Below are 12,139 nucleotides of genomic sequence, written 5' to 3'. Positions count from 1 at the left end.
AAAGTGACGGAGCGTTACGGCAGTTAATAACTGAATTTCAAATTGTAATCTCTTACACCACGCTACTGAAAAAAGTAGTCACATTACTAAGAAATGCGTGACTGCCCAGTAAGCCATGACAGTGTGACAGTGAGAACAGCATGCACAATACCAGGAACCCGAAACTGAAGTAGAATTAAACAAAATGGAATCCAGCCATTATTAATGTTATTGGTTACACTTGTGTTTGACAAGTCAAAATGGCTGCTGGGATTTAGAGGCATGATCTATGGTCCAAATATAAATAACAGGGTAGCCCTATACTATCAAAATTCAAAATGGAAGATTCCAACCTGCTGTTCCAACCAAGTGGCAACCTCCGGGTCTGAAAAGTGAAGCCAATGCGGAAGTGCCTTAAAGCTGCATTATTTCTAATGGCCAGCAGGGGGCGACTCCACTGGTTGCAAAAAGAAGTCCAATTATATTTGTCTATGAGAAAATGACCCCCTTTCTCACTTGATTTATAACCTTGATTTGTTTCCTAATGAGTTCATGGTCTCAATCACTAGTTTCAAGTCTTCTTCAATACAGAATGATGTTCATTTAGTAAATTATGGTCCCATTTAGAGTAAAATAGACGATAAAGCAGGGTATGCTTAGGGGCATGGCTACCTTGTGATTGACAAGTCGCTACCACAGCGACCTCTCAATCAGATCTATACGTATCCACTGCGCTGTGTACATTTAACTAGCCGTGAACTTGTTTTTGGGTGCTGTCTGTGTTTTCGTCTTTGACCCTTTCACAGTGTGTTTTCAGTTCATGAAAGTTAATTGTAACATTTTGGTGGCCTAAAAAAATGTTCAGTTGTACCAAAAGACACATTGCACTAAAAGTCGGCTGTTTTTCCAGTAAGTACATTTTGTTTTTCACTAGCCAAAATTAGCATCCCAATTAATATCACAGTTAACGTGAATTACGGACGCACTTTGCTAACCAAGCTAGCTAGCGCCACCCTCTCGTCCAAATATGGTCACTTCTTGCTCTCAAAAACCAAGATGGCGACGGCCAAAATGCCAAACTCAAGGCTTCAAAACGGAAGCCCACAAACCCGTGGATGACGTCACGGTGGCTACGTCCACTTCTTTTATACAGTCTATGGTTCCAACTTAATTCACAGGTCTTGTGATAGATTGAGGAACTGTATTAAAAAACTAATAGTTCTTCATATTTTCTGGTGCTGTTTACATTACATACATTACAGTAATGTTGGTAAACACAGCAGGAAAGCTTCAAATAATTGAGAAACATAAAAATGCCCTTTTTTTATCTATACATCAAGGTCTTTAATTATTTATGTCAATATGCTATGGTCATTTATATGATCATGGCCTTTGCAGTACCACTAATGACCACAATACATTTTACCATTACCAAGACATTGTTTAATTGAAAAGCAATTAAGGTTTAAACAGAGGCAGCAATGTGTTTGCTTGATTCTTTCCCTTTTTTGCATGCAGTGTGTGCGTCTATTTATGCGCGTACAGTATTTTCCCTTACAAAGTGGTCGTGGAGTGCCGTGCCGTGACTGTGCGCAGGCGGTGAGACTGTGTGTGAGGGTGTGTGTGTATGAGGCTGTGTACAGCGTGTCTGTATCTGGCAGACATTAGGTTGTACAGTAAAGGATTGACAGCAGCACTGAGGTAGAAGAGGACAGAGGACACCAGATTGAAATACTGAGACAGATAGTATAAAAAATACAAGTGTGTGTCAGGGTGTGTGAATGTATTGTTGAGGCATGTGTCATTGTGTGTATTATAATCATATAGGTCGGTGGGTGTCACAGCGTATGTGTTTGTGCCTGCAGTGGGAGGTGTGTGTTTAGGTGTGTCATTTTGTGAGTTTATGCAAATGAGTGTCCTGTTTTGCATGTTAGTGAGTGTGCGTACATATGGACAGCTTGGCCTGTTGGTGTGTGTGTCGGTGCGTGTGTCAGTATGGAAACTATTATGTGAATGTGATACTTGTGTAATAAAATGTGTTGTTTTGTGTGTGTCATTATGTGTAGTGGTGTTTGTGCTGTTTTGCATTTGATTGTTTGTGTCTCTAATGTCTGTAAATCTGCCCAGTTGTGTGTCAACACGTGTTGTACCATTGTGTGTTTCCGTATGTGTTGTTGTATGTGTATACGTTTCAATACTAGGATCCAGATTATGTGTGCTCGTGTCAGTGTTTATGTGTTGCCCTCTGGTGTGTGATATAACACGAGAATATAAGTGTTTGTCTGTGCTTATATCATCAGATTGTGTGCCCATGTCAGTGTGTGTCTCAGTATCTGTGTGTGCCAAGTGTGTGTCTACATCAGTGTGTGTGTTGATTTTGACTTTGGTCTTTGAACAGATGTCACAGAATATTTCATCTCTCTCTGTGTGAGTGTGTGCAGTCATCTTCCCAGTCTTGGAGGGGGTTTGGAAGTGCGTGTCTGAACCTGAGTGGCTAATGGGTTTAGGAACAGTGTGTATATTGATATTTCTCTCAATGCTGACATCAGAGAGAGAGTTAATGTCTAAGTGTGAGTTTGTGTCCGTGTATGTTTCCTGTCTGTCCGAACCGGTGCCCAGAGAAAGAGAGAAAATGGTCCGACCCACATGGAAGGGTAGCCAGCACAGGACAAACGCCAGGACAATCACTCCTGGAGAAGGTGAAGAGGCAGAGGGGCAGGGTGGGGAGAAAAAGAGGGAAGACATTAGAATCATTAATACCTGGAGCAAAGGTGGTGAAAGTTGTCCCTTACATTAATAAACCCAGATGCGACCCCTGTAATTAAGTAGTCTCAAAATACCGTCCTGGATTGGGCTGCACCAACTATTCCTAAATCCTTCCTAAATTTTTAGTAAGTACTAGCTGGTTTCAGACTAGTGATTTACTAAATCAGACCATTAAAACTTAAAACTAAATAAATGTCTTAGCTAGTCAAGACGTTATGATGTCTAAACTTGTTGCTAGGCAACTTCTGTAGTGTCGTCCAATCAAAAGCAATCAGCTATTTAAACGGGAAGTCACTGTAGCATCATGAGCTGCCTAATAGCATAGCATAACAACATAAGCTAACATAACTTCAACAGTTACATAACAGTTTTAGGGGGGCAAATGATATATTAAACTTAAGTGTCAATCCTTTGTAAGTGTAGTTATTACCTTGTTTGTTTATATATGCATGTGTTGTGTGAAAAAGTAGTATTCACAAAGTTTAAAATATATCCAATTATGCTAACCTAACCAACTTTATTTGGTAATTGTGTCTAACATTATTGGCATAACCTCTTGCAACTTCAGGTTTATCATTAAGTAATTTTTTTAAATATTCCCAGTTTACATTAACATTAAACACCATTTTGAAAGTGTCAGGTCAGATGTGTTTACCATATTCCATATTACCTCTTTCACGTTTCAATTTAAACGGTTCATGTCTTAGTAGGCTAACGTTAGTTTTGTCAGCAGTGGCCGCTGGTCCATAGAAGGGGGCACGTGCAACAAGCCACCAGTGCGTGCAGATACGGCGGCCAGTAGCTCCTATAAACTCCTTCAAAGCCGGGATAAGAACTAAGCTAACCCAATTTGGACCTGAGGCTGCTCCGCTACCCAGCCTACTCCTGGCTAATGTCGCAGGAAAATGGAATAGACGAAATGGCACTCAGGCTAGCCCAGCAATGGGAAATTAAAGACTGTTGCCACTGTGCCCACATCTTACAGAGACCTGGATCCACCACGACATCCCTGATCAAGCTATCGCACTCGATCGATCTAAAAGATCCTTCTGCTTGATGAGAAAAGAGAGAGTTAGATTAAGTAGCCAAGCTGAGCTGTTGGATGGAGTGTGTTTGCTTCTCTGATTCAGTTATTATAGAGTAAATGTAACAGTCTAGCCGGAGTCAAAACAAACATTGCTAGTAGGGCTAGTAGTAACTTCAACACAAAGCAACCACAAGCACTACCCATCCAAAATGGTGACATCTGGAGAGCACATTTTGAAAATCTGTACAAAGACATACCAATAAATCTAATTAATTTAGATCACTGTATTATAAAAGAAAAACTCCAAACAATTAAAGACAACCAAAACCCCCTTGATTTCCCAGTTACTTGGGAAGAACTGACCACACAGACAAAGTCTCTCCAACCCCATTCATAAGAGTGGGGACAAATCAGACCCTAGTGACTACCGTGGCATCTGTGTCAGCAGTTGTCCAGGTAAACTATTCTGTAGTATTCTAAGTAAAATAATAGTTTTCCTTGAAGAACACTCCATCTTGAGTAAAAATCTAATTGGCTTTCTCCCAAAACACCGCACAACTGACCATATATATACCCTTCAGACTTGAATTAACAAACATGTACACCAAAAAAAAGGTAAGATATTCACTTGTTTTATTGACTTCAAGAAAGCTTTCAACTCTATTTGGCATGAAGGGCTCTATTACAAACCTTTACATTGTGGTGTAGGGGCCAAAATGTATGATCTGGTTAAATCAATGTATTTGGAAAATAGGTGTGCTGGTAAAATTGAAGACAAACAAACTGAATTCTTCCCCCAGAGAAGAGGTGTTCGTCAGGGCTGCAATATAAGCCCGACTTTATTTAATGTGAATATAAATGAACTCGCAGTACAGTTGGATCAGTGTGCTGCTCCTGGCCTCTCCCTCCTAGATAGAGAGGTGAAGTCTCTGTTTTACGCTGATGACCTTGTTTTACTGTCTCCTACTGAACAAGGACTACAGCAACAGCTGGACATAGTAGAAAAGTACAGTCAGAACTCGGCCCTGGCAGTAAATATGAAGAAAACTAATGTTGTGATTTTTCAAAAACGCCCTAGATGTCAGGAGAACAAATACCAGTTTACCATTAATAATCATATCATTGAACACAGTATGAGTTATACCTACCTTGGTATAACCATAACAGCATCAGGGAGTTTCAACATGGCAGTGAATGCACTAAAAGAAAAAGCTCAAAGAGCTCTAAATGCAATTAAGAGAACATTTTATAATTTCCAAAATCCAATTAAAATTTGGCTTAAAATATTTGAGTGTCATCCAGCCCATTGTGTTGTACAGTAGTGAAGTATGGGGTCCACTCAGTCATCGTAGCTATACCCGTTGGGACAAACATCCAACAGAATCATTAATCGCCAGCCTCTACTGTTCGTCAGTTAGTTCAGTTAACGTGGTTAGTGTAAATAATTAGTAAAACCTAATCTCTCTTTCTAAAGAAAGTGCCTGAGGGTGTGTGGTGGCGAGTGTGTGTTTCTCACCCAGCATTTTGACAGTGTGCCGGTGACTCTGGTCTCTACGGCTGCTTTGTGGACGGAGCCACAGTGTCCGTCCAATCAGGCTGTAGACCAGTCCCAGGATGCAGAGGGGTACCAGGAAGTACAAGTTGGAGAGAATCATCATGGCCGACAACAGGCCAGAGGAGACGGCGTAGTGCGTGCAGCGGCACTCTCTCTTGTCAATCTCACCTCCATCAACACCTTCTTCTTCACCTCCTCCCTCATCTGCTTGTTTTTCAACTTTCATTTTTCCTCCATCTCCTTGTTTCCTCTCATCTCTTTCTCCTATTTCCAGTTTTCTCTCTTCTTTCTCTCCAAACAATTTTAACTCCCCAACTCTCTCACCCCATCCCTTTTTCTCTTTTTCGTCCCACTTTATTCCCTCTAATCCTCTATCCATCAGGGCCATGTGTCCACTTCCTCTTTCCCCTCCACCTATCATAAATCCTCCCTGTTCTCCTTCCCTGCCCGTCCACCCTCCATCCTCCCTCCATCCGCTGAGCCCTAGCTCCTCTCCCCCAACTTCCTCCACTCCAACCATGACCAACACCGGTGCTGCACTGACGGCTGCACCCAGCCAGAGGCAGCCAATGAGAGCCCTGGTTCTGCGCCGTGTCACGAGTGTCTTGGCTGTAATTGGCCAGCAGACCGCCAGGTACCTCTCCAGGGAGAGGAAGGTGATATGGAGGATGGTGCAGAAGGTGCAGCACTCTGAGAGGAACATCGTCATCTTACAGGCAAGGTCTCCTAAGGGCCAGGGCCTGGGCCTCCAGAGCTGGAAGAGACAGAACAATTGTACCCTGACGACATCTTCATTTTCACCTTTATTCCACTTCATGACTAAACAGCTGTCACACTCAGGTGTGCACCGACCTTGTTTAAAGGGCCCATTCTCAGTTTACAAACCAATCTTGAATGCTGCATTTGGAGTAACAACATGTTTCAGACAAGAATTGTGATGTTTTGTCAACCAAAGAGGAAGAAGGATGATGCAGGGCATCTAGACAGGTGCCAACTGAAATGGATTTCCACGAAGGTAAGAACATGGCAGGGAACATGTGGTCTGAACAGAACTAGCAGGGCAAAACACACACTCTGTGTAGCCACTAAAACTAGCATGACTGCCTAGCTTACATTATCATTCTGAATAATACACCTTTTATAGCCACACTAGCAGCGTGGCTCTAGGGATTGCAGTGTTAGTCAGTCAGTCGGTCAACCACTTTGGTCCAGAAATTAGTGACAGATATTCAATGTCTCCAGAGGATAAACTCCAAACACTTTGGTCATCCTCCAACTTTTCCTCTAGCCTCACCAGCGGGTCAAAGTTCTCACTTATTCAGTGAAATAGCTTGACGTCTAGTTGGAAGAACAATCATAGCTTTGTGAGTGGGATTAAGAAGAGGGACGTTGATTTCCTGTGCCAGAAAAATTACTACAAAAATGGCGACAAGCATGGATGAGTTTGACGCAGCTGTATAGAATCACTTACAGAAATACTCACAGAAATCACAACTCTCTCTACTCTCAAAGTTAACTGCTCTAAGCAGCCGCTACCACGGCTTTTATGTCAACTGAAAATTATATTGACGGGACGGATACATCAGTCACTGATTGGTTTGGCCAAAATAACAGTTGAGGTAAAAAGAACTGCAGATTTTAACAATAATTCTTAAACCATAAAATATTGTTTATTTACGCACACATACTGTATCATTTCATCTTCCATTGCGATTGTGCAGAGGAAATGATTTAAGAGCTCTCTGGGTATGACATGACCATCGAGTGTAATAGAAGAAAACTTAATTTGGCAGCAGGGATTCCCCTGAGGGAAAGGCACTGAGGGCTTGTTAAAACCACTATTGGAACACAATTGCCAAAAGGAAGCAAATGCATCAGTAGTCTGCCATTTCTGCTGTGACTGCACCTTGAGCCAAAATATCAGTATCTAGTCAGATCATACTGTATATCGCCATAACATGCATGCATAAAAAAGGTACATCTTGTGTATGTGTGTGCGTGTACCTTATACAGATCCAAAGGTAGCAGCAGGAGTATCAACAGATCACTAACAGCCATGCTGCTCAGGTAGAGGTAGGTAGAGCTTCTCATGTGAGGTCGGAGCCAAACCACCAGAATTGTTAGTATATTTCCCAGAAGGCCGAAGAGCATCAGTGGAATGTAAATGATAGTCACACACACTAGAATATGAAATATTGACATGTTTTATCAGAACCACTTTGTATTTATTTCAGAACTGTACACATTGTCAGCCATGAATGGAAAATGAAGAATGAATTTTACTGCATCATGCACAATTAGTAGAACAGCTAACCGCTGAACATTTAAAGGAATAGTTTTGGCATTTGGGGAAATATGCTTTTTTGTTTTCTTGCTGAGAGTTAGATGAGAGGATTGATAACACTCATTGTACGGTAAATATGAAGCTACTGCCAGCAGCCAGTTAGCTTAGCTTAGCACAAAGACTGGAAACAGGGGGAAACAGCTAACCTGGCTCTGTCAAAAGGTTGAAAAAAATTCCATAGCAGCACCTCTAAAGCTCATTAATTAACATGTTATATCTGAGAAAACCGAAGAGCATAAACGACATGTTGTGATTTTAGACAGGGTTATGTGCCAAACCAAAAAACAAATCTGCTTTATCATGACTGTGTAGGTGTGGTTTGATGAGATTTGATTGACAGTTGCCTGGCAACATAAGCAAAGACCTCCTGCCTGTGCGCCCTGGTAGCCTCATGGTTAAGGCGCATGCCACACAACGTCCACAGTTTGATTCCCTCTCTCTCTTCCCATATTTCCTGTCTGTCTCTACACTGACTGTCAAACAAAGGCAAAATGCATAAACTGCTAGGTCCTGGTTGGTGCATAGAAGTATGTGACGCTACTGTTTTCCAACTGAGCCCTGCTCACTTCAAACCAGTTAGAAAACCAAAAATACAGGAAAACTGTGAAATAACCAAAACTGTGGCATAAAATTGTGTGTTCATGTAGGACCCCATCACTTCAGTGTGTGAAGCCGAGTGAAAAAAAAAAGGTTTTCAGGGCCTTTAATGCCAAGCTAAGCTAACCAGCTGCTGGTGGTAGCTTCATGTTTACTGTACAGATCAGGGGAGTGGTATCGATCTTCTCATCGAACTCTCAGCAAGAAAGCAAATAAGCAAAATATTGAACTATTCCTTTAATATCAAAGGAAATAGGGAAAAGATCTAATGGTGGAGGGTTCTGAATTGTACTGTCCAGACACCACAATTTCCTTCAGTCAAACGAGATAAAGGTCAAAGTCAAAGGGGAGACTATATTAGTTGTAGCTTTGTGATTTATGTTTTTGTTTTGTTTGTTTTGTTTTTTTACCTCCAAAATCTTGCCTGGTGCAGCTTTCAATTTCCATTAACAAAACATTATGCAATTATACTTATTAACTATTGCTTTTACCCACCTAACTCAATCAGTCCAAACATCGGTTCCTCCAACTGGCACTCTTGGTTCGAGCAGTCGTCCGGGAAGCCCGATGCGAGGCCAAAGTTCTCATCTTCACAGCCGCTGCCCATGTCTCCGAACTCCATAAGATCCATGATGAAGCAGGGTGGGGTTGGACAGAAGAAGTGAATGCGGAGAAAGCGGCGGGGGAGAGGTGTGTGTGTGTCCCCCAGGTTACAGGGCGCAGAGGTGACGCACACAGATGGATTTCCTATGAAGCTCGATTACAGCTAACACAGAAGGGGATGGTCAGGGTGGAAAAGTGGAAAATTGCTGTCTAGTCAGAACAAAAGAAAAAAAACAAGTATGAACACATTTACAAGAAATCACACATACAAAAGCCTGCAATATACTGTGTTCTATATATATGAATAAGCACACATGCAGTTACACATGCATAGAGGACGTGTACTTTGAGACAGTTAAACTCAGTGTTTAAATCAACACTACATGCCAGTGTTTACATCTGTCCACCCTGGACTCAGCAGTTCCAAATCCCTAAAAGATCAACCTTTATTAACACAGAGAAAACGGCTGTAAACATATGGAGGCACACACCTTCAATATCAACACAGTAAAGGTCCATTTGTTATTATCTTTTATCAGTGAAACCATCAATACCAATGAAATTGAACCAATTAAAAAGTCAACTTCAAATCATTTTTGCATCCACCCCACAAAACAGTCTGTACAAACTGTACATTAGTGTTTAGAGCTACAAAAAAAGAAAAAGCACCTGGACACACACAACGCATACACACACACATAAACACAAAAGCACATGTGAACTTTAACTTGGTAAAATAATATACTCACTGACTGAGAGGAGCCTCAGGGCCTGGTGTATCTCTCTGCTGCGGTCGCACACTTGTGCTTTGGCCATGACTGACACCTGTGATCTATCTCTCCCCTCACTCACTCTCCCCTCTTATCGCTTTCTCTCTCTTCCTCTCCGCACATTTAGGCTGTTTTACATCATGCCACATTGTAGGAAGAGATGTTCACCAACACGCCAATTTATCCCGTTTATCAAATTCCTATAAAATGACTTTTTCATTACTTTTTCACCTTGCTAACTAATTTCCATGTCATAATAAATGATATAATAAATACATACATAATAAATACATGTATTTCTTCCTGGCATAAATCCAATTGTTCTTCATCAATAATATCATCCAGTCCTAATTTTAGTCTTTTAGCAAAGACCAATGCAAATATCTTTTTTATCGTTATTTAACAGACTAAATGGTCTCCAATTCTCAATAGTTGATCTTGTTTTGGTTTAGGGATCAATTTTATAATAATTCTCCTTTTTCTACAGCTGCTTCGAACCAGGTCACTAAAGATGGAGCTAAAGTCCTAATAAAGACTAGAAAATCCACTTATCAACCCGTCATTCCCAGGAGATTTATTATCTTTAATCATTTTTTCAGAATCAGTAGCATATAACTTCTGATAGAAATTAGCTACATCTTCATCTTTGCATACTAGATTATTCATTTTAAGTTTACAGAGGGAAGATAGCTCATAGTTTTTCTTTTCTAAATTAAAAACATTTTCACATGTTCTAACCACTTCTACACCTGTCAAAGGCACCGCTGGCCTTTTTCTCATATATTTTGTCCAGTTCAAGTTGTAGATATGACAGTTCTCTCAGCTTTTTTTTTGTAATTATTTGGGATTCTCTTTCTTTGTTTGCTTTAGCAATCCGTTTCCCAAATGATATGGTAAATTTCTAATTTCATATTTCATTGTATCCCAACATTTTCCAAAATTGTTTAGTAAATTTGCTTGTCTCCAATATTTGTCAGTTATTGTTTGGGTTTCATTTATTAAATTTGTTATTTTGTAATAGTGTTTAAGTTAATTTAATTTCCAGTAATCTCTGTTAAAGTTATGTCTAATCGATCCCATATTGACTTTAATTCAAACAGCCTTATGATCTGTGAAAACTGTGGGTTCTATTACCACTGAACTCTTGGGTCTCTGTAAATAATATTATAAAGAGTACGGTCTAGACCTGCTCTATAGGAAAAGTGTAATGAGATATCTTCTGTTATGAATTGGCGCTATATAAATAAAATTGAACTGAACTGAAACTAAATCCACCTTATCTTCTGTGTCTGAGGAGGCCAACCAGAAGTCTATGTGGGATTGCTGAGATCTCTCCTTATTACTCCAAGTATATATTCTTTGGTTTTAAGTGTCTGTGTCTCCAGATATCAATGATGTCCATCCTACCACATATATTTCCTAATTCACGCGTTACTCTATCCTTGGGAAGCCAACTATCCATGTTTTCACCCATAACTGTATTAAAGTCTCCTCCCCATAAAACTTTGGCTGAAGGTAATATTAATAACAGCTGATTCATTTTACTCTATATTAAGCACACAAAAAACAAATTACAAGTTGGAATCGTACACTGTGGTTGGAAAGTTAGTGGTGAAGACGGTGAAGTCATGCGACCGTGGTGTAGTTCGTAAAAAGCTAACGTTCGTAACAGTGGTGTTCATTTGTGAAGATTATCTTGCTGAACAAAACGTGTAAGTATCATAAACTTTAGTTTGCCACAGAGCTTATTTTCTGCAATCATCCAAAATCCAATGGATATATCCCGTTGGTTTTTTTGTGGAGGGAACCCGGGCGGTGCTAACTTCCGTGTTGGCCAACAAAAATACGTCCTCCCTGCAGCACTCTGTGGATGTATATATCATCCAGTCTTGCCATTGAAGAAGCAACAGTTGGCTGTCTCCATCCATGGGCTGAGCAAGACAAAATGGCATTGAGAGCTGCATTGAGGAACTATGTGTTGGCAGCACACTGTGAAGAGGCAGTTTGATTGTGGTCTAATCAATGTTCCTAAATGTACAAGATCTCCAGGTCTCTTAAATTGGTTGAGAAGAAATTCGAGATGAACACACACCTTTTCAGGCATGTTTTGGAGTTATTGTAAATAATGTCATTGGTCATGATGAATAGTTACAACAGGAACATTATCTGAAGCGATATGTACAGTAGAGCCGGAACGATTAGTCGATTATTTGATTAGTTAATCGACAGAAAATTAATCAGCAACTATTTTAACAATCGATGAATCATTTAAGTCATTTTTCAGTCAATGGATAGTTTCCACTATTTTTTCACATTTTATAGAACAAACGATTAATCAAGTAATCATGAAAATAATCTGCAGATAAATTGATAATAAAAATAATTGTTTGTTGCAGCCCTAATGTACAGTATGATTCAGAATAAGGTCGTTTTAGCCAGTTATTTGTGTTTGATTTGAACATTTGATAGGATGTTACACCACTTTTTTTCTTTTCTTT

At 40.2% G+C, this 12,139-nt stretch overlaps 1 protein-coding gene across 1 annotated transcript; it reads right to left on the bottom strand.

Annotated features, from left to right (window-relative positions):
• Positions 1–1,510: 1,510 nt before the first annotated feature.
• On the bottom strand, positions 1,511–8,899 carry LOC122869518 (growth hormone secretagogue receptor type 1-like). The gene is made up of 5 exons (XM_044182627.1): positions 8,764–8,899; positions 7,332–7,507; positions 5,289–6,081; positions 2,524–2,669; positions 1,511–1,713 (listed from the first exon to the last, which is right to left on the bottom strand). Exons 1-5 carry the CDS (start codon positions 8,897–8,899, stop codon positions 1,534–1,536), a joined length of 1,431 nt encoding a protein of 476 aa, XP_044038562.1. The 3' UTR covers positions 1,511–1,533.
• Between the last annotated feature and the right edge of the window lie 3,240 nt (positions 8,900–12,139).

The sequence above is a fragment of the Siniperca chuatsi genome, linkage group LG21 (assembly GCF_020085105.1).
Source record: "Siniperca chuatsi isolate FFG_IHB_CAS linkage group LG21, ASM2008510v1, whole genome shotgun sequence".
Taxonomy (NCBI): domain Eukaryota; kingdom Metazoa; phylum Chordata; class Actinopteri; order Centrarchiformes; family Sinipercidae; genus Siniperca; species Siniperca chuatsi.
The sequence above is the reverse complement of the archived record's forward strand: the minus strand, read 5'-3'. Positions and strand labels throughout refer to the sequence as shown.